Here is a 23125-nt window from a genome sequence, read left to right as displayed (position 1 = left end):
AGTGGTTTGGTTTGGTTGTACTATAGTGGCCCCCTATTATTGTGTATGATGTTAACTCTTTAAATAAATACTATCATTAAAAAAGAAAATTCTGACCCAGTCATTTGGAAATTCACTCTGTCAACTAATTGAGTATCAGCATTATATTCTAAAATTCGATTCCTCCAGGATCAGGTAATGAAAATAGCCAACTATTCATCAAGTGCTAGTGGCTTCTGCAGGTCCCAGTTAGCTTCATTGTATTGTTCAGGTCTGGGGCTTCTACTCCTGTTGCACAGGAGCACTAGTAGCAGGCAGTATAAACACCATGTTTTTGTATTTTGTGTTTACAGTTAAAGTGATGTGAGGTCAAATGTGATGTCACTGCACTGCTCTGTTTTGCCTCCCCTGTGTTGAAAGATCACTGATACAGTGCAGTAGAGTTGTATGGGGGCTGGATCATGTCTTCACTGACCTAATACAGTTATCCTAAGAAAGTATAAAAAAAAAAAATAATAATAATAATAATAATAGAATAATAATAATAGATTAATTAAAATGGTAAAAAAAATTAGAAGTTCAATTTCCCAATTTATTTCTTAAGTTCCAACATGTTGGATGCTTTGGATGACATTAGTTTTAACTGAATAAGCATCTTGATCTTATCTTAAAGTTACATTAACATTTTACATAAATTAATTATTTTTTCCAGGATGCACTGAAATGTAAAGTGCTAGTAATAGCAAACACACATTTTATCAAAAATTACTGAAACAAATCAGTGTGAATGGGTCCTAGGTCATTATGCATGTCAGGGATGCATTTGAGGTCCTCTATTTTTATTGGGTTGACCACCACTGCTCTAGTGCCTAGTAGTCATTACTGTAGCAATCCTATTCTCTGTGGAAGACCTTGCTCACTCTAATGTTAAAGTGATATAAGCCATGGTCTGAAAACATCTACTTAATGAGGGCTTTGGTTACAAGTGGTGTTAAAAGCAATGTCTTGATTGGATTCTGGTTCTGTTGGTGGATGAGTGCGTGTATCAAAGAATAAGTGCCAGAGAGAAAGAAGATTGACAATAGTAATTACAACTAAATAATGCCACTGCTACTAGTTTGGTACACATAGCCCTCAAAGACCTACTTTAAAAAGTCTTGATTTGTGAAAGACGAGAATAACAGTATCATTTTAAAGGAGATGTTATGGCAATGGTACACAACACATTTAACCACATTTTTGGAAAAGCAGCATTCAATAATATCAGCAGTACTAAAAGTGTGTCCTGACCAATCTAATGCATATCTCCTGCAGCCAGGTGTATCTGACCTTCATATTCTCCTGGTTACTGATCCTCTTCGTGTTCATTACCTTCTTGATTGGAGGAAACATACAAACACTTGTGTGTAAACACTGGGTGAATGGTGATATCTATAAGGTAAGTGAAAGACAGCAAAAGTATGTTAACTCAAAAACTCTTTAAACATCTGTCACTTTTACATAATGATATTATATACTTTACAGTTTCTGGATGACCCTAAAAATCTGCCCAATAATGTCAACTTGCGAAAACAACTTGGACTCAAAGAAAATTCCAGCTTTACAGATATGTATAAGTGAGTAATGCAAAAATGTGCTGATCTTTCTTATTTATCCAGTACTTGGGTGTAAATTGCTGTAGTTATCATGTACAGCTTCTACAGGCTTACTAACCCTAAGGCCTCACGTACACAGGGCATATGAATTCGGGCCCATGTGGGGGCCTTGTTTACTGGCACAGGGGTGTTCCAAGCATCCCCATGCAACCAGTCTCATTGTTGTCAATTGGGATGCAGCTGCACAGACACAGCCACTCAGGGGCGTATTTACCACAAAGCAAACAAGGCATTTGCCTAGGGCGGCATCTTTCAGGAGGGCAGCAGAAACTCCAGAAGAAAGGACAGTAGAAGGCACACATGCAGCATGGGGACCAGTTGAGAGAGGCTACGGGCTGCTTGATGGTGTATGCAGAACCCAACTCACGTTCCCAGGGATGTCTGGAGCTGTGATGGTGAGTGTCTCTCTCTCTCTCAATGGGGGGGAATATGTGTGTTAGTGTAAGGCTTCCTCAGGTGGGGGGGCAGGGGTGTTGTTTGTCAATTTTAGGCTCTCTCTATGGGGGGGGTAGTCCAATTTTTGTGTTGCCTAGGGCAGCACAAAACCTAAATACACCACTGCATCCACTACTGCCAATGTGCAATGTGACATCAGTGCTAGTGCACCCCGGGTGTGTTCGGAGCTATGCACTTACACCTGCACAGATGTCACATTGGAAGCAGCAGTTGTGTCTGTTCAGCTCCTGCATCCCAATTGACAGGTGTGATACTGGTTGCATGGGGATGCTCAGAACAACTGTGCATACCCGTGCAGGTAAACATTTCTTTTACTAGCAACTCCAAAAAAAGACTACTGCTAATACTTTAGCGAAGATGGACTGCAATTTTCAGGCCTTGCACCAACATACCGTATGCACTTGTCAATCATGTTAAGTCTATGTAAACCCCAACAATGGACTTCTTATATTTGCTCCTTTTTGGTTTGTTAAATATACAAGTTAGCATTTTTTTATATATTTTTGATAGTTAATACAAAAAATTCCTATTGATACTGCCAGAAATCAGACAGTCTTATACTTTTCAATGCTGATTGTTATCAAACAGCACTGATCCCAGTCCTGTTTGTAAACTGTAGATACAGTACAGTGAGTGAAAGTTGTCATCCTAGGACAGGAAGGATGATACTGGCAGGATCACCAGGTGAAGTTAAAAGGAAAAAATCCTGAAAAAGAAAATGACTACAATCACTACATCTAAGGTCTTGTAAGCTGCAACATATATTCTTTTGTTCTTGGGTTTAGATGCATTTCATGTGGAGTTCAGTGCCAGTTAGAAGCAGCTGGATTTGAAAGTTATTTGAGTTAATCCTGTGATGATAAAACAAAATGAATCAAAAATGAAAATCATCAATTTATACCTGCCTAGATATACAATCAGATATACAGTATTTTGTTTTATAACATTGTGATTGCATATAGGCTTCTATGCTGTAGGGCTAAAGTAATTCTATACCAAAGCAGCCCATTTGCCTCCTCTGAGTTCCAGGGGCACAGGGGGCTCTTGTAGAATAGTTTGCTGCCACAGATTTCTTTGGGAAAAGACAGAAGTACTATGTTTACTGATGGTATTAGCTGTTGTCAATCCAGGCATACATCAAGTATGTACATATGGTATATTCAAGCTCTTATTTGAACCACACACGTTGCTTCTAAAAAGTTCAATATTTGTTTAAAACTATACTCATTTCACTAAGCCTCTCTGTTTCTATGATTTGGGCTTTGACAGAAAATATAGATAACTAATATGCTAGTGTACTCTTGACTCATTCAGCCAAGTGTTGAGATTGATCCTTCCAAGGCAGCTCACCATTCTCCACTTCTTGACCAGTGAGATAAGCTTTGTTGCCATTTTTTCCATAGATTTTTCCATAGGTGAAGTAACCTGTTTTCAAGAAATAGCATGGGTTAGCACAGACTTGGACTTTGGCAATAAAAAAATGCATCGTGTGAATGCCAGTTTTTTTGCTGCTCTCAACAATTATAGAAGAGCTTCATTAATTCATAAAGATCAGTAGAGTGTGCCAACCATTAAGCAAAGCCCTTCTAGTAGCTCCAGAAATGAAGAGCATATGCAAGGTGCAGTTAATTGCCTGTCAGATCAAGCAATAGAGGCTCTACTTTAATGGAACTCTACAAATGTTTTCAGCATGTGCCTCATATCCAGCATAAGTCACACACACTGGCAGTTTAATTACTGCTGGCATTTTAGTCTAGTAATGCTGCCTCTGCAAACTTTGACTTACTTTGTGTCTCTTTCTCCCAGCCAGTGCAAGAGAGGTTCTCCAATTTGGGATATCCTTCAGTTTAGTAACCCTATTGACTTGGACAGTGCTTTCAACATTACCCAGGTAAGCAGCAGTCAGTATGACTTTTAGATGAAAAGGGCTTGATGCTTCCATAAACCTGAAGCTATAGACATTAGATTGTACACTGCTCAAAAAAATTAAAGGGACACTTTTTAATCAGAGTATGGCATCAAGTCAATTAAACTCCTGGGATATTGATCTGGTAAGTTAAGGAGCAGAGGGGGTTGTTAATCAGTTACAGCTGCTTTGGTGTTAATGAAATTGACAAAAGGTGCACTAGATGGGCAACAGTGTGACAACCCCCAAAACAGGAATGGTTTTACAGATGGAGGCCACTGACATTTTTTCCCTACTCATCTTTTCTAACTGTTTTTCACTACTTTTGCATTTGGCGAGGATCAGTGTCACTTCTGGTAGCATGAGGCAATGCATGGACCCTACAGAGGTTGCACAGGCAGTCCCACTCCTCCAGGATTACACATCAATACATACCATTGCAGAAGGTTTGCTGTGTCTTCCAGCACAGTCTTGAGCATGGAGGAGATTAAAAGAGGCAGGCAGTTACTATAGGAGAGCTGGACAGGGCTGTAGAAGGTCTTTAACCCATCAGCAGGACCGGTATCTGCTCCTTTGTGCAAGGAGGAACAGGATGAGCACTGCCATAGCCCTACAAAATGATCTCCAGCAGGCCACTGGTGTGAAAGTCTGTGACCATACAATCAGAAACAGATTTCCTGGGAGCCCGACATCCGCTAGTGGGCCCTGTGCTCACTGCCTGGCACCATAGAGCTTGATTGTCATTTGAACACCAGAATTGGCACGTCTGCTCCCTGTGCTTTTCACAGATGTGAGCAGGTTCACCCTGAGCACATGCAACAGACATGAGGTTATACTGCCTGTAACATCAATCAGCATGACCGTTTTGGTGGTTGGTCAGTGATGGTCTGGGGAGGCATATCCATGGAGGGACGCACAGACTTCTACAGGCTAGACAATGGCACTCTGACTGCCATCAGGTATCGGGATGAAATCCTTGGACCCATTGTCAGACCCTACGCTGGTGCAGTGGGTCCTGGGTTCCTCCTGGTGCATGACAATCCCAGGCCTCATGTGGCGAAAGTATGCAGGCAGTTCCTGGAGGATGAAGAAACTGATACCATTGAATGGCCCCCACTCTCGCCTGACCTAAATCCAATAGAACACCTCTGAGATATCATGTTTGGTCCATCTGATGCCGCCAGGTCACGCCTCAGACTCTCCAGGAGCTCAGTGATGCCCTGGTCTAGATCTGGGAAGAAATACTCCAGGACACCATCCGTCATCTCATTAGGAGCATGCCCCAACGTTGTCACACATGCATACAAGCATGTGGGGGCCATACAAACTAGTACCTTTTTGAATGAAATTTCAGCAAAATGGACTAGCCTGCTGCATCAATTTTTCATTTAGATTTTTGGGGTGTCTTTATTTAGTCCTCTGTAGGTTGATAATTTTCATTTCCATCAAATGATGGGGTATCCTTACATTCCTAACACATTACCCAGTCCATATCAGTATAGATATCCAGCATGATATTTTTCCCATTGAGATCTGATGTGTTTTCAAAGTGTTCCTTTAATTTTTTTTGAGCAGTGTATTACATTGTATTGTATTTATGAAAATCAGAAACAGGTGCAGGGAGAAGATTCCCCACCCACTATCACAGGGGAAGGAATGAAGGGGTGCGGGGGGGACTGTTGGGGCATGTTACACGTTACACCCTAAATAAGGTGAACTTATCCTTAAAGTTTCAGCTTAAGAATAGTATTGTGTATAAGGCTGATTCTGTTTCAGATCAGTGTGACAGTTGAGTCACTCTTTGGCATGTGTATTAATAACTAATGAGTAATGTTAATGGGATGAAAGAGACTTTAATCCTGGTGACAGATCTGTAATGAACCAGTTTTTCTATTACTTTCCCATCTCCTCCCCACAGTATACAGCAGATCTCGAGGAAAAGATTGACAACTTCACCTTGAATCTAACTCCACTGAACTTAATGTCCACTATAGCCGTGAAGGTTCTACAAGAGTATAACAACAGTGGTGTGGATGGGATACCATTCAATAATATCCTTCAAAAGGTGGGATATTATAAATCTTACAACACTAATGCTAATCTTGCCTACGCAATGAGGCATACAGCACATACACTTATGCACGAGTACCAATGTTATATTACCAAGGCAAGCATATTAATACTTGTGGTTTTTACCAAGATCATAAGTATTAAAGTATGTAAGAAAACCCAATCACTAAAATCTCATACTGTATAAGCATTAAGATGTAATGTAGATTCAAAAGTAATATATAATTAACCTCTTGCCAACCACATAACATACATGTGTAACGGTAGGGAAGGTGGGCCTTAATGCCCACATGTCGCACATATAGGTCCATGACAGTTGAGGTTTCTGTGTTGGGAGTTTGCTCATGCTGTACTCCCAGCAGAGTGACTCAGCTGTCACAGACAGCTCCCAGGCTCTGTGTATAGTAGGGGGCAGGTGGGATGAGCTCCAGATCATGTGACCACTGTAACAACCAATAACATTGATTATAAAATTGGAGCGTCCATCCCACCTCCAAATGTTAAGAACCAGTTGAAAGGCCAAAAGTAGAGAGTGGGAAGGGGTTAAAATGTGTATTGGTTCTTCCACGAAACACCTCTTTCAAACACTTCCTGTTATAGGGTAACAACACTTCGTCCCTGTCTCCCAACTGTGCTTCTATGACTAGAAGTCACCATTTCAACACATCACACAGGCATGTTCCACTGTTGTCAAATGCCATGCAGCCTTTGTGGAGAGCATGCATGTAGACAGGAACTGGCTGTATGAGCGAAAGATGAAATAAACAAGTACTGTAATAAAAAAATGGATGTTGTCAGATACAGAGCGCTTTAACCCCCTAAGCACCAACTTGCTTGTTAGAGAGACCCGCAGGCTGCTATGGTTTACACTCACTTGACTGATTAAATAAGCGTTTATTCACACCTAACTGCACACTGCATAGACTTGCAGAGACACGTGTTTTAAACACATTGGAAGGAATTTACTAAAAAAATTAACCTGACAAAATATGGAGCAGCTGTACATAGTGCCCATTCAGCCACTAGCCTCAGCTTGTTCAATTAAACTTTGAAAATAAAAGCTGGAAGCTGATTGGTTGCCGTTCACAGCTGCACAGATTCTGTCTGCTCTAGTCTTAGAAAATTCCTCTAACTCCATTGCATAGCTTAAAGACATTTTCATTGATTTGAAGGGAAATGCAGTGTTCTGGTTAAAGCACCCAAAAAGCAGTATACAGGAGTTCTTCCAAAAGCACTGCAATGTGACACAATGGTATGAACAGGTTCATTAGAATACAATTATTTTTTTTGTGACCATACATTGCGCCCACCCTTATCAATGCAAAAAAAATGCACAGCGATGCATTTTGTTTGAATGAGCGCCTAAGCAGAAGGAAGCGCAGAAAACTTTTGTATCAGTTACTTACAATGAAAGGTACACTATATTGGCAAAAGTTTTGGGACACCTGCCTTTACACACACATGAACTTTAATGGCATCCCAGTCTTAGTCCATAGGGTTAAATATTGAGTTGGCCCACCCTTTGCCGCTATAACAGTTTCAACTCTTCTGGGAAGGCTGTCCACAAGGTTTAGGAGTGTGTCTATGGGAATGTTTGACCATTCCTCCAAAAGTGTATTTGTGAGGTCAGGCACTGATGTCGGACGTGAAGGCCTGGCTCCACTCTAATTCATCCCAAAGCTGTTCTATCGGGTTGAGGTCAGGACTCTGTGCAGGCCAGACAAATTCCTCCATCTCAAATCATCCATGTCTTTATCGTATGGACCTTGCTTTGTACACTGGTGCACATTCATATTGGAACAAGAAGGGGCCATCCCCAAACAGTTCCCACAAAGTTGGGAGCATGAAATGGTCCAAAATGTCTTGGTATGCTGACGCCTTAAGAGTTCCCTTCACTGGAACTAAGGGGCCAAACCCAACCCCTGAAAAACAACCCCACACAATAATCCCCCCTACAGCAAACTTTACATTTGGCACAATGCAGTCAGGAAGTACTGTTCTCCTGGCAACCGCCAAACCCAGACATGTCCATCGGATTGCCAGACAGAGAAGCATGATATGTCACTCCAGAGAACATGTCTCCACTGCTCTAGAGCTCAGTGGTGGCGTGCCTTGCACCACTGCATCCAACGCTTTTCATTGCACTTGGTGATGTAAGGCTTGGATGCAGCTGTTCGCCCATGGAAACCCATTCCATGAAGCTCTCTATGCACTGTTGTTGTGCTAATCTGAAGGCCACAAGAAGTTTGGAGGTCTTTAGCTATTGACTCTGCAGACAGTTGATGACTTCTGTTCACTGTGCGCTTCAGCATGGGCTGATCCCGCTCTGTCATTTTACATGGCCTACCACTTTGTGGCTGAGTTGCTGTTGTTCCCAGTTGCTTCCACTTTATTATAATACCACTAACAGTTGACCATGGAATATTCAGTAGCAAAGAAATTTCATGGATGGACTTATTGCACAGATGGCAACTTATCATGGTACCATACTTGAATTCACTGAGCTCCTGAGAGCAACCTATTCTTTCAGAAATGTTTGTAGAATCAGTCTGCATGCCTAGGTGCTTGGTTTTATATACCCGTGGCCATGGAAGTGATTGAAACACCTGAATCACAATGATTTGGAGGGGTGTCACAATACTTTTGACAATATAGTGTATCTTTAGGCTGCCTATATATGGGTATCTAAAGCTGGCCATACATGCATACATGGGCTGTTTGTTTTTTTTTTGATTAGCCAGTGGGCTGGTGGATGAGGGATCCTCCCCACTGAGCTGTTGTATTTTGACAGTGAGGACTCCTCTGCTGTCAGAATACACTAGTTAGTGCTGCAGGTGATTGCCTGCATGTGCTGATCGAACAAAGATTTACCAGCAGTCACATTAAAACAGCCATTGATGGACCAAAATTTGGCTGTTACATGCTGAACCGGCATACTTTTGATCCATATATGGCCAGCATAGGTTTGATATTGACAGATATCAAGTCAAACACTGAATTACTTAAATGCTAAATCTAGATAAAAAATGGTTTAAAACAAAGTAATTTCATGCGAGGTTCAAACACAGAGCAAAGCTTGGAGCATGAAAAGCCTTACCTTATTATTGGTTGATGATGTCAGGCTGGTGGTCCAAGTAAGTTTCCACAGGCTGGATTAAGTACTCAGTCTCAAATGGGCAGTCACAGTCACGTGTAGTACCAATTTTCAGCATTTATATTTCTCATGTAATTTGCTAATAAACACTGTTGTGGTCAATTTATATCCATTCTCACATTGTGATTTTTTTTTTTCCTGGGACCAAAAATAGATAGTCTAGGTAGGCAGTAGACTGACAGTACTTGACAAATCCTTAAAACATGCACATGTAAACTGCATGTATAAGTGTATTTAATACACCATGTTAGTAGAACTGATGCATTTTATCGAGTGGTTAAAATATTCAAATTTGTAGAAAAAGTATTATTAATATAAGTAAAATTAGTTATTCATAGTTAATCCTTTTGTGCTCTTCTAGATTCAATCAACTCTGGTGATTCTACAAAATGTTGAGGGGTTTGTTCTAGCGCTGGAAACTCTTTCAATATTTCAGGTAATCTTTATCAACCAATGTGATACATATGTTTATGTTATTTCATGAATCAGAGCACCTGCCAAAGTAAATGTTTCTATTTATTTTCATTATGCATATTTAAATCTCAACTCCAGGTATATTGTCAGGGATCCCGGTATGGCCAGAGATGTGTGGACTGACACAGGGAAACAGCAGGCTTCAGAAATGATTAAATAATAATAATATTTATTATGAGCTGCACAAAATAAACAAACACAGTGCAAAACAAAACAAACCTTAAACTAATAGGTACAGGTGCAGTCAGGGCTGGAGAGGTGGAGTGGTCAGGCAGGCCGGGTCAGGAACAATCAGGCAGAAAGGTACAACGGGAGCAGGCAGAATAATGGTCAGGAATAGCCGGGGTCAGTGCAGGCGGAGTTCTATCAGATTCAGAGTCAAGCAGGAGAGTCGAGCAGGCAGGAGACAGGATACAGGAAACAGGGCACATGGGAAACAAACACCAAGGCACTGACTGCAGGTCTGGCCATTCCTTAAATACACCTCCCGCAATCAGCCTCAGGTGATGGCTGATTGCAGGAGTGAGCTTCTGGTTGCTGAGAGCACCCGCTGGCCAGCCTTGGTACTGCAGCCCACAAGGCAGGTGAGTCCCACCACCATTGGCGAGTCCATTCCTGACATGTAAATAGATAAAAAATACACAAATAAAGTTAAAAATGCATTTGATACATTAAATATAATAAATGCATTTTAAAAATAGATGGTTTTCATTAGTCTTTTGTTATCCCCTTTGTCCACTGGAAAAGGAATGGACTGTACTAGCAACTAGTTAGCCTACGCTGCCAAGGAGCATAGTGACAGTACAAGAGAGCAGAGTGAGCAGTGAGTTAAGCTCATCAGTCTACTGCTGCTCCTTCATTGTCTTATCACAGGCTGGGGGGGAAAGGTGACTTAGTGATGTTGCTAAACTTCAGTAGAAAAGAGTCTTTTCAATCACCTACTTGGCTGTATTTTCTGGAAAGGCCATCATGGAGTGAATTGGAAATCAAAAACAGTTCCCATATATCTGTTTTAACCATATACTTAAATTGTCTGGAAGTGAGCTTTTCCCATTGTTTTTATTGTTTTTACCATATCCACCAAGCTGCATCGATCCTGTTCAAGCTGCTTTTGTGTTTCTATTGACTTGCATTGAGAGGGAAGCAAATCTGAAGCAGGCAAAAGCCACTGGCCCTCAACTCTGACTTACTTTTCTGTAGCTGACATATTTTCTAGTAAAAAAATAAAAAAGCAACAGCTTGCTTGGGACATTCTTTTTTTCTTTGTAGCCACTAACCAGTAGTTGGTGCTATCATTCTTACCCATACAATACATTTCCTTTACCCTAAAGTCTTAAGACTCATTCTGTGAGAATATAGTGATTTCTTTGGATAGTCTCAGCTCTGTCTTCTGGCATGTCTTAACAGTGCAAAGGTTTCCAGTTGTGGGTTCTTTGGTACCCCTAAGGCCACAAAGACATTCCCATTGCACCTGCTGTTCCAACTCTTTCACTGTGGAAGTTGGAAACTCCCTGACAGACTTTCAGCTTTGTACCTATTTGGGGAGGAAAAGTGTTCTGCCCCCACTGTGGATCCTAGATTAACAAAGGACTACTAAAGGGGTGGAGGATGCACCTCTTTAGGAATCAAACCAGTAAGTGGATAAAAGTCTGATCTTGAACTCTGTTCTTTCTGGCAGGTCTTGCTCTTCTACTCAATTTGATTGTAGCTTCACTATACCAAACCATGGCTGACCAGTCAAGATCTCTTAAAAGAGATCTCACCACTGCTGTGGTTCAATTCATGACTATACAGCACATGGGGCAAATGGCTATAGCTTTCAAATTCCATTTTGACAGTCTTCTGGTCTTCTTCTTTGCAAGGGTCTCCTGTCAATACACATGCACAGAAACCACATACTTGTGCACCAGAGCAGTCTCATCCCCTGATCAACATCCTGGAACTTCACATGATTTGTCTTTGTAGTGTTGGACCAATCTGTTTTATTAGGGTTTTGAGATTGTATTCAATATGTGCAAAGAGAGATCACACAAATACTTATAAGTAAAACATGTATTAAAAGTAAAGACAGATACAGATAAATAAAAAGAAAAAAATAACAAGACTACTTAACTAAAAATGCTGTTTCTGCCACGGGTCCCTCCCTCATATGGCGTGGCCGATGATCAGAACAGTCGAGACAAATATTTCCAGTCTAGCTGTGAATTATATACAGGATTTGTGTGCAGGGAATGTCCAGCCACTAATAATAAGGAAATATGTAATATGCAATTTCCCAATCATCATCTGATCTAGATGAAATCAGGGAGAAACCAGAAGTCTCCGTGCAGCAAGAGAGGTAGCTCAGATCCTGTCCAGGGCAGAGATATTCCAAGACCTATGTCTCAGTTGGGGGATGATGGATGTGGACCTTCTGGCATCCAAGTTCAAAAACAAACTGACAGATTTGTCACCTAGTACAGAGCCCCTCTAGGGAAAGCAGCGGATACTGTAGTGGCTCTGTTCCATAAATACACCTGGATCTATGCATTTCCTCCAATGAAGCTCCTCATTTGTTTTGCAGGACCTAGTTGAAAGGCATTCCGGTGATCCTTATTGCTCTGGACTGGCCCAAGTGGATGTGTTGTGCTGACATAATAAGATTCTTGGAAGATGCTCCTTGGGCTCTAGCAGAGCTTTTTGTCTCAAGGGCTTATTTACCATCCCTCTTAATGGTCACTGGCTGTAACAGCATGGCTGTTGAAGCTCAAGATTTGAAAGACAGGTGTCTTTCAGAATCTGTGATTTCTACAATACTAAAGGCTAGGAAGATTACTTCCAGCAAGGTCTATAGGTCAATCATCAGAGAGGCATACATCACTTAGTATGAAGGCCTTCTACCCTAGGATTGTCTCTGTGGAACAAAACCACCTTTTTTCTTCAGCTGTGTCTAGGCCACCATTTAGTTTTATTACTATCAAGCACCAGGTTTCTGCCCTTTCTATTTTGTTTCAGAGGTTATTGGCCTCTCACTCATTGATTAGGACCTTTGCACAGGGACTCTCCCATGTAGCTCCCCTCTGTTCATTCCCCTGTTACTGTGGAATCTGAATCTTGTTCTTTCTGTATTTCAAAAGATGCTGCTTGAACCCATTGGAAACATCCATCTCTCTACTCCCACTAACAAAGTGATAATCTTTGTAGTCATCACCCCTGCAAGGTGAATGTCTGACCTGGGGGCCTTATCCTGTATATAACCTTTTTGGTTTTGCAAAAATAACTTTTTTTAGTGCTGAGGCCCAGGACGTCCTTCTTGCCTAAGATATTTTTTGCCTTTCATCTCAATTCTAGGACATTGTTCTCCTGTCTCTCTGTCCAGCTCCAGTTCACCAAAAGTAAATTTCCCTCTAATGTCTGGATGTGGTTCAGGATGTGATAGTCTTTCATTCAGTCACTTTAGGAAGACTGGTTGCCTTTTTGTAATCCCAGGTGAACACCATAAGGGTGCTCATGCTTCTTTTCCCATCATTACTGGGTGACTAAAGCAGATATCAGCCAAATACTGTACACGGTGTCAAGGTTTGGGTTCCAACCTTTCCTGTGAGGTCACTCACTCTACTAGATCTGTGAGTGTTTTATGGGCTTTTCAACATCAAGCAGCAGTCTACTGGTCTGCTAACTGGACTTCTTTTCATATGTTTTATAAATTCTACCAGATGAATCTTGGATTTTGTTATTTGTTTAAAGCAACTCCTTTAAAAAAACATCATGTCTTGATCCCCAGATGACTGACCCCTTTGTGACTTTTCCAAAATTAGCATGAGCAAACCTCTCATTCGTGAGCATAGGCTGCATCTCATAATTTGGCACTGAATCTTTAAGAATTTTTTATTGATTGAAATTATTATTGGGTGGATACCCCAATAAGAGCAGGAAACAGACTTACCATCTTAAGCAGAAAACAGTTATTCAGGATCTTTACTTGCATATCCTATGGCCTAAAGTTTGAATGGAACGTTTAATGTTATTATGATTAACATTCATATAGGGGGTTTTTTCCTGTTTTTTCTTCGGTTTTTGATCTATTCATTTTTCTCAACTGCTCATTTTCATACACCAATCAGCCATAACTTTATGGCCACTGACAGGTAAAGTGAATACCGCTGATTATCTTGTTAAAATGGCATCTGAAAGTTGGTGGGATATACTGGGCAGCAAGTAAACATGTTGTTCATAAAGTTGATGTTTTGAAAGCAGAAAATATTGGCATTGCAGTTTGCTGTGCATAGGGCTGCATAGCCACAGACTGATCAGGGTGCCCATGATGACCTGTGTCCATAGCCAAAAGCACCTACAATGGGCATATGAGCATGAGAATTTGATCACAGAGGAATGGAAGTAGGTGGGCTGGTGCATATTTTCTTTTATGTGGATGGCTGACTGCTTATACATTGCTTACCTTGGTCCTACCATTCATGAGGAAATTATTTTGACAGATAACACTTACCTAAACATTGTAGTAGAATTAGTACATCCTTTCATGGAAACAGTATTCCCTGATGGCTGGACTCTTTCAGCAGAATAATTCTCCCTGCTACACTGTAAAAATGGTTCAAGAATGGTTTGAGGAACACAACAATGAGTTTGAGGTGTTGATTTGACCTCCAAATTCTCTCAATCCATCCAGCATCTGTGGGATGGAAAAACAAGTCCAATATATGGAGGGCCCTACATTGCAACTTAGGACATGTGGGATCTGCTACCGACTGCTTTGTGCCAAATAGCAAAGTATACCTTCAGAGGTCTAGTAGCATCCATGTCTGATGGATCAGGTCTGTTTTGGTGGCAAAGGGAGCTGTTTTGGCAGTGAAAGAGAGACTTACTCAATATTAGGTGGTTGGTCATAAAGTTATGGTTGATCAATGTTTATTATTAACAAACATATTTGTTGTGCTTGAACTAAATACCTCAGTGATTTTCCTTAAGAGGTTTAAAATATAAAATAGTGTTCCTGCATTTAGATTTTTAGCATAAGATTTTTTCATTGAAAATAGTTGTTTTTAGGGGTAGCTTCTGCAAGCTTAGGGTAATTTTAGAGCTCAGATATGATTGTTCATATGTGTACAATGTGTGCCATTAAAATTTCCATGGAATTTTCATAGAAACAATGTGACTATAAATTTCCCTACTCCATTCAAACCCTGTGCCATTATAATTCTCTAAAACAATGAAATGCATCAGAGGAAGAGGACTGGATTGCAATGGGATGTGTTAGCTCCATGAACAATAAAGATTTCTCAATTTAATGGAAAAACACTACAGTCATATGTGGCTATTTTGTATCTGTATATATTTTCTCTACTGTAGTGTAATGATTTAACAATACATGGGGGCATATTGAAAAAAAAATAGGAAAATAACTCTGTATTTTGTCCTTAGACACTTCCTTTCTTTCTTTAATCTTCTTTTTTGTTGGTTGTTGTAAGTAGCAGGAGTACCATTCTATACTTAACTCCTTCACAAATCATTCAAAAGTTCATATGTGGGACCCCAGATGACTGACCCCCTTGTGACCCTTCCAGGACTACAGCCATTTGTGAACATATGCTGTATCTCATAATTCGGCACTGATTTCATCTATATCAGTCTATTAATAAACTTGATCGGGCTCCTAGAGCAGAAATTAATCTTTGGGATTGAGTTGCGTAATTACACCAGGATTACATCAAGTGGCATTATGCCCTCCATAATCTGCCTAAGGTCATGCCATGCTCTGTTCTGATTTCCATGTGTGTTCATTTTATCCTGCCTCAGAGTAATGCGACAATAAGAAATCAGTTGGAAAAGGAGACGGGGAAGCTTCAAAATATATTGAATACTGCTGTGCGGGATCAAGAGACTGCTATGGTATGTACAATTAATTAAAAGCGCTAACATAAAGCCTTCTAAACCTAACTAATCTTTACAATGGCCATGTATGTACAGTATTAGACTATCGGACTAAAGAACTGATGATTCTGTTTTTAAATGATTTGACTATATACATATAAAACTACATACAACTAGATTTTCTAACCAACTCATTCAGGGTCCCAAAAAGTTAGTTCAGACAGGATAGTTGGGTTTACTATTTACAAATACTACAACATCTGGCTAATACCTGGCCATTGTATGTGCTTGTACATAATAAAGCCCATCAACTAAGCGTGCAAGTAATTTAGTACAGGAGTGGCAATGGAGTTTTTGGTTTAGCACCTTCTTCGCAAGTTGAGTAGCAAGGATGTTGAGAAAATAGTGGTCACAGTGTGGACAGATAGTGTTGTCAGTGCTACTATCTGCCTAACATCTCTGCATGTCACAATCTGAACAAGCATCACAAAAAAGTAAATAAAAACCAAAGGGAAACCTTTAAAGGCTACTCTGCCATCCTTGCATATGTGACAATCAAGCAAAGTCTTTACATGCTTGGTAAATAATTCAGCAAGTATTCTCAGCACAAATGCAACCTCTTTTGACTTATTAAAAAGACAAAAGATAGGGATACTTGAAATAAATCCATAGCCTGCTAAAGGCGCTAGGACCATAAGTTCTTCAGCAGGTTCAGAAAATGGCATGATAACATATTCTGCCCAGTCTGTTGGACAACAGAACATCACCTAACCCTTCCAACTGTGGTAATTTCCTGGCTGTTAAAGCCAGGGAAGCATCTAACCAAGCACATTGGTTAGTTGCTTTACAGGGCTGGTGAGACATGAGGGGTCTAATAGACCCTTAGTATCTACAAAGAGTACCTGTCACCTGCCCAAAGCTATCACAAATAGATTGTTTGCCTCCTTGTGGTAGCAATAAAGTTAAATAGAAAAAAGTTGTAAAAAAAGTGTAAAAAGAAGAAAAAGATCAAAATAATTTTAAATTTGAAAGCATCCCCCCCCAAGCATAAAAGCAAAGCAAACATGCACACATATGTAATCGGTGATTGCACCACACATGTGAGGTATTGCCACAAATGTTCAAATGAGATCAATAATGCTAGGGATAATTCATTCATGATTAACTTGAAATTAATAATTTTTAAAGGCTTTTAAAGAGTCACCATAAACGATTTTCTTGTTACTGTACTTTATCCCAATTTTACAAGAATGCGCAATTTTAAATCTTGATATGTTTGTTATCTATTTACTCAACGCATAATTATCTTTTATATATTACTAACAAATTCAGTTTTGTTTTGTGTGCAGTAAAGTTAATTTAGGGCTTTTTTTACTATAAATTTTGCCAACCAACATTTACCATAAAATCTCTATGTGTGGTTTTAGCTAAATAGCTAATACCAGCTCTTGTAGGTATGCTACTTCTCATACTAGGTGAATAAAGTGGCCAGTATCTTCTAGTATGTAAGGTTCATGGCACAAACCTGTGTTAAGAAAATGTTAGTGAATGGAGGCAGCCAGAACAGGATCATTCACTAGGAAACCTAGACATCAGCCTAGAGCTGATGGATATCGCAGCTACAGTAAACAAGGAAATAATGCACATACCTGCCACATCACAAGAGAGGCGTTGGTTGGCGCAGTCGGTGTATGTTCGGTAGGGGCCATGCCAATACACACAATGCAAATGGCACTGCTTTACTGTGCATATTGCAAACCTTGTCAGTCTCATTTGAAGGAATGAATGGTGAAAGCTGCTGTGTTGCCTAGGGCCCCATTCTGCATGGAAGTGTATGTATGTCCTAACTGTGAATTTCTCTCGTTTGCTTCTTTTGGTTATGTAAATATATAGTTGAAAATGTGTGGCTATAACTGTCTGATAATTGCTTGATACACACTATATTGCCAAAAGTATTAGGACAACCCTCCAAATCATTAGATTCAGGTGTTCCAATCACCTCCATGGCTACAGGTGTATAAAATCAATCACCTAGGCATGCAGATTGCTTCTACAAACATATGAGGAAGAATGGGTCGCTCTCAGGAGCTCAGTAAATTCAAGAGTGGTACCGTGATAGGTTGCCACTTGAGCAATAAGTCCATCTGTGAAATTTCCTTGCTACTAAATATTCCATGGTCAACTGTTAGTGGTATTATAACAAAGTGGAAGCAACTGGAAACAACAGCAAATCAGCCATGAAGTGGTAGGCCATGTAAAATGACAGAGCGGGTCAGTTCATGCTGAAGCGCACAGTGCGCAGAAGTTGCCAAAGACTAAAGCTAAAGACCTCCAAACTTCATTTGGCCTTCATATTAGCACAATAACAGTGCATAGAGAGCTTCATGGAATGGGTTTCCATGGCCCAGCTGCATATAAGCCTTACATCACCAAGTGCAGTGCAAAGCGTCGGATGCAGTGGTGTAAAGCATGCCGCCACTGGACTCTAGAGCAGTGGAGATGTGTTCTCTGGAGTGATGAATGACACTTCCCTGTCTGACAATTCAATGGATGTGTCTGGGTTTGGTAGTAGCCAGGACAATGGTACTTGCCTGACTGCATTATGCCAAGTGTAAAGTTTGGTGAAGGGGGGATTACTATATGGATTTTTATTTCTCAGCTGTTGGGCTTGGATCCTTAGTTCCAATGAAGGGAACTCTTAAGGCATCAGCATACCAAGACATTTTGAACAATTTCATGCTCCCAACTTTGTGGGAACAGTTTGGGGATGTCCCCATCCTGTTCCCACATGACTGCGCACCAGTGCACAAATCAAGGTCCATAAAGACATGGATGAGCACGTTTGTGTTGGAGGAACTTGACTGGCCTGCACAGAGTCCTGACCTCAACCCGATAGAACACCTTTAGAATGTATTAGAGTGGAGACTGCAAGCCAGGCCTCCTCGTCCGACATCAGTGCCTGACCTCACAAATGCGCTTCTGGAAGAATACTCAAACATTCTCATAGACACACTCCTAAACCTTGTGGACAGCCTTCCCAGAAGAGTTGAAACTGTTGAAATAGCTGCAAAGGGTGGGCCAACTCAATATTGAACCCTATGGACTAAGACTGAGATGCCATTAAAGTTCATGTGCATGTAAAGGCAGGTGTCCCAATACTTTTGGCAATATAGATAATTTGATAAAGAAATTCAGGAATTCAGAACTGACTGTGTCTTGTGCACAATACCTTGTTTAAATCTCAAGGAGTGTAACCAGCCCTCCCAGTTCTTAACTTGGAACTAAAGAATGATAAATGCCAAGTGAAGATGGGAAAGTAGAAGGGTCTGAGTTTAGCAAAAGAACTCTCGAAGATCAGTGGGTATTGTTTTGTACATGCAGGGACCTTAAAGTGGTAGTAAACTTTATAGATTTTTTGTGTTCTAAATGGGCTCTCCTGCAGGTTTATGTCATAATGTGCTAGTGTGTACCGCATACTAGCACATTATGACTGACTTTCCTTTGAAACGGAGCCCTCTAGCACTGCGCTGTCAATACTCCGGGTGCTTCCATCTTTGCCCGGTCCTCCTTCCTTCCCATTTGAATGGCCAGTAGACACATGCATTTCTTTTTTATTCATTTTTCAGACAAAAAGTTAATCTTTGGAAATTCAGATGCATATGAATCTCTGAATGGACATAGTAAAGAATGTCAACAAATCCAATAAAAGTAATAAAAGAATGCATTTGTTTCATTCAGATGACGTCACATAGTAGTAGTAGTTCGGGCCCATAGGGAAATGTATAAAATTTTCATACTTGCTTGATAAATCGGATTCAGATAACAAATGGATTAGAATTTTTTTCCATTCCTTAATTCGGATGCACGTGACGCCAATTGATATTGTCCAATCATGCCATTTCTCTTGGTGGGTTGGTGAGTCCAAAAATTAAGAATCCTTCCAATTTGAATCCATCTGATTCGATTACATATCAAATACATAGCAATCTTCCAGAAAAACTGGAAAATTTTTCAAATCCACCTGGACCAACAAATATATGAAATAAGTACCGAAGATATGAAATTAATTCCAGGAAAAAAGAAACAGGTCAACATATTGAATATCATGAAACAAAATTCTTCAATGAACGAATGCATCATAAATTAAATTATAATTTCTGGAGTGCACATGTCTAATAGCCACAATGACTTTGCATGCGCATGGGAGTCACTATCACAGTACAGTGTTGAGCTGTCACCACTCCCTGTGCTTCCATTTTCGCCCAGTCCTCCTTCCTTCGCGTTTGAACGGCCAAGCCATGACGATGTCATATGAGCATGGGAGTCACAATCTCAGCACACCCAGTGTCCCCTGAATGCAGAGATATGCATGGTACTGTGGCTGAGCGTCCCAAAGAAACCCTGGGAAAGTCCTGTTTGGGGTTTATAGATCTCCCAGGTTCCTTTCTTATACCTTTAGGGATCACTGATATGAGGTTCAGTGCAGGGTTTACCTCTCTTTTTGGGCAATTCAATCCACCTGGACCTGTAGTCAGAGCCCTGTTTATTTTGGTTAAACACTGTATAGCACTTTGTATATAGTTTTGTAAATAGCACTAATAAACACCTCCACTGTTTGCCACTAATCTCACTGGATTTGGTATCTGTGCCTGAAAGACTGCTTACCCCAGGAAGCATGTATCCCGGCCGCCTATCCCCAGGTCACAGTACCTACAGGTAAAACATACTATAAGCTTACCTGTAGGACAAAATTTACATACGAGTTTACTACCACTTTAAGGAGTTAAAACACATGGAAATGTGCATGTACTGCAGAAATATAATGCATATGCTTTTTTTTCCCTGGCATACATTTTAATTAAGCTCTGGAGGCAGCCATTTTGTATAGACTAAGCAGTAAGCAGTAAATATAGTAGTAATATATTAGTAGTAATAGTAATAGTAACAGAATGTGTTTACCATGGCAATATATAAAAAATAACATATTAACTAAACTAGTTTTGTAATTATTATACAGAGGTAGAAGGTAGTGAGCACCAGGGGAGGACTGACCATTTGGAAACTCTGGCACTGCCCGAGGGCCCGGGGTCAGTAGGGGACCCTATGAGATGCCCCTGGTACCTTTTCATAGGCTTTTTTGAGTTTGGGCAAGGACACAGGGGCCCCATGATCCCCTATTGCCCGGGGGCCCCATGAGTTGTCAGTCCGCCCCTGGTGAGCACACTTTGTGGAGTGTATTTTTGTGTGTTATTTGACACATATACATATTTAATAACAATTTAGTATCATGCCCATTATGATTATACTACATTAGTTAAAACCATGATAATTTGGCCATGCCCACATTCCATTCCTGTGCACTCCACACTAAGGTTGACGTATTTAAACTCTTAAAATGTTAAAAAGTGTAAGGGGCCAAAGGAGAGAACAAAGTAATAAATCATAAAAAAAAGTCAGAAAGGTAACTACACTGCTCAAAAAAATTAAAGAAACACTTGTTAATCAGAGTATAGCATCAAGTCAATTAAACTCCTGGGATATTGATCTGGTCAGTTAAGTAGCAGAGTGTGTTGTTATTCAGTTTCAGCTGCTTTGGTGTTAATGAAATTAACAGGTACACTAGATGGGCAACAATGAGACGACCCCCAAAACAGGAATGATTTTATAGGCGGAGGCCACTGACATTTTATTCACTACTCATCTTTTCTCATGAGTTCAATAGTTTTGCATTTGGCTAGGGTCAATGTCATTACTGGTAGCATGAGGCGATACCTGGACCCTACAGAAGTTGCATTAGCAGTCCAACTCTTCCAGGATGGCACATCAATACATGCCATTGCCAGAAGGTTTGCTGTGTCTCCCAGCACAGTCTCAAGAGCATGGAGGAGATTCCAGGAGACAAGCAGTTACTCTAGGAGAGCTGGACAGGGCCATAGAAGGTCCTTAACCAATCAGCAGGAATGGTATCTGCTCCTTTGAGAAAGGAGGAACAAGATGAGCACTGCCAGAGCCCTACAAAATGACCTCCAGCAGGCCACTGGTGTGAATGTCTCTGACAAAACAATCAGAAACAGACTTCATGAGGGTTGCCTGAGGGCCCAACATCCTTTAGTGGGCCTGTGCTCACTGCCCAGCACCATAGAGCTCAATTGGCATTTACCATTGAACACCAGAATTGGCAGGTCCAACACTGGCTCCCTGTGCTTTTCACAGATGTGGACAGGTTCACCCTGAGCACGTGACAGATGTGAAAGGGTCTGGATATGTTGTGTAGAGCGTTATGCTGCCTGTAACATTGTTCAGCATGACCGTTTTGGTGGTGGGTCAGTGATGGTGTGGGGAGGCATATCCATGGATGGACACACAGACCTCAACAAGCTAGACAATGGCACCCTGAATGCCATTAGGTATAGGGATGAAATCCTTGGACCCATTGTCAGACCCTACGCTGGTGCAGTGGATCCTGGGTTCCTCCTGGTGTACAATCATGCCCGGCCTCCTGTTGCGAGAGCATGCAGGCAGTTCATAGAGGATGAAGGAATTGATACCATTGAATGGCACCCACGCTCACCTGAATTAAATCCAATAGAACACCTCTGGGATATCATGTTTTGGTCCATCCGACGCCGCCAGGTTGCACCTCAGACTGTCCAGGAGCTCAGTGATGCCCTGGTCCAGATCTGGGAGGAAATACCCCAGGACACCATCCGTCGTCTCATTAGGAGCATGCCCCAATGTTGTAAGGCACGCATAGAAGCACGTGGTGGCCATACAAACTACTGAGTACCATTTTGAGTTGCAGCAATGAAATTTCAGCAAAATGGACTAGCCTGCTGCATAATTTTTTCACTTTGATTTTTGGGGTGTCTTTGAATTCAGTCCTCTGTAGGTTGCTAATTTTAATTTCCGTAAAACGATAGGGGATCTTTATGTTCCTAACAGATTACCCTGTCCATATCGATATAGATATCCAGCATGATATTTTTTCCCATTGAGACCTGATGTGTTTTCAAAGTGTTCCTTTAATTTTTTTGAGCAGTGTACATATAACTGAGAAAATGTGGAAGACCTAGGTCATCATGGGCATTAAGTACAGTTCTCATGTATAGAACATCAGGATAAATGAGGCAGCTTGAGGTTGACGACTCAGTGGAAGCTGATGGATTATAGGTTCACTAAATATTTAGTCTATGACTTTCCTAGCAATCAGTGACATTATAGCAGTATGAGACACTGGATCTCTACATCTTGAGTAAATTATGTTACTGTTGCATTTAATTGCCACTAATGCAGTTTCATTAGTTGTAAAACTCATTGTATTAATTTCCCGAAATTACACCTGCATTAAACACACATCGTTAATGTAATTTTAATTATTTAGTGGTGCCATATTTTATAGCTTTTATTTTTGTTTTTTCCTTATTTTGCATAATTTATTCCAATTATAGTGCATGTTTAACTACATTGTAAGGATGTGTATGAAACATCTCTGAACTGACTAGCCTTTGCCAATGAGAGCAATAAAGAAAAACAATTATTATATATTTTACTACTGATAAGATC

At 40.6% G+C, this 23125-nt stretch overlaps 1 protein-coding gene across 2 annotated transcripts in view; it reads left to right on the top strand.

Moving 5' to 3' along the window:
* Positions 1-23125, top strand: part of PROM2 (prominin 2) — a 146940-nt gene that overhangs the window by 73911 nt on the left and 49904 nt on the right. For both annotated transcript variants that reach the window (XM_089681729.1, XM_089681730.1), the window contains exons 12-17: positions 1294-1417; positions 1504-1595; positions 3897-3981; positions 5915-6061; positions 9582-9656; positions 15488-15580. In XM_089681729.1, the coding sequence (XP_089537855.1) occupies positions 1294-1417; positions 1504-1595; positions 3897-3981; positions 5915-6061; positions 9582-9656; positions 15488-15580 (616 nt within the window). The remainder of the gene's footprint in view (positions 1-1293; positions 1418-1503; positions 1596-3896; positions 3982-5914; positions 6062-9581; positions 9657-15487; positions 15581-23125) is intronic.

The sequence above is a fragment of the Staurois parvus genome, unplaced genomic scaffold (genome assembly GCF_062004578.1).
Source record: "Staurois parvus isolate SC_StPar_1 unplaced genomic scaffold, SC_StPar_1.0 ptg000276l, whole genome shotgun sequence".
NCBI classification, from domain to species: Eukaryota; Metazoa; Chordata; class Amphibia; order Anura; family Ranidae; genus Staurois; species Staurois parvus.
This window is presented reverse-complemented; position numbering and strand designations above follow the sequence as displayed.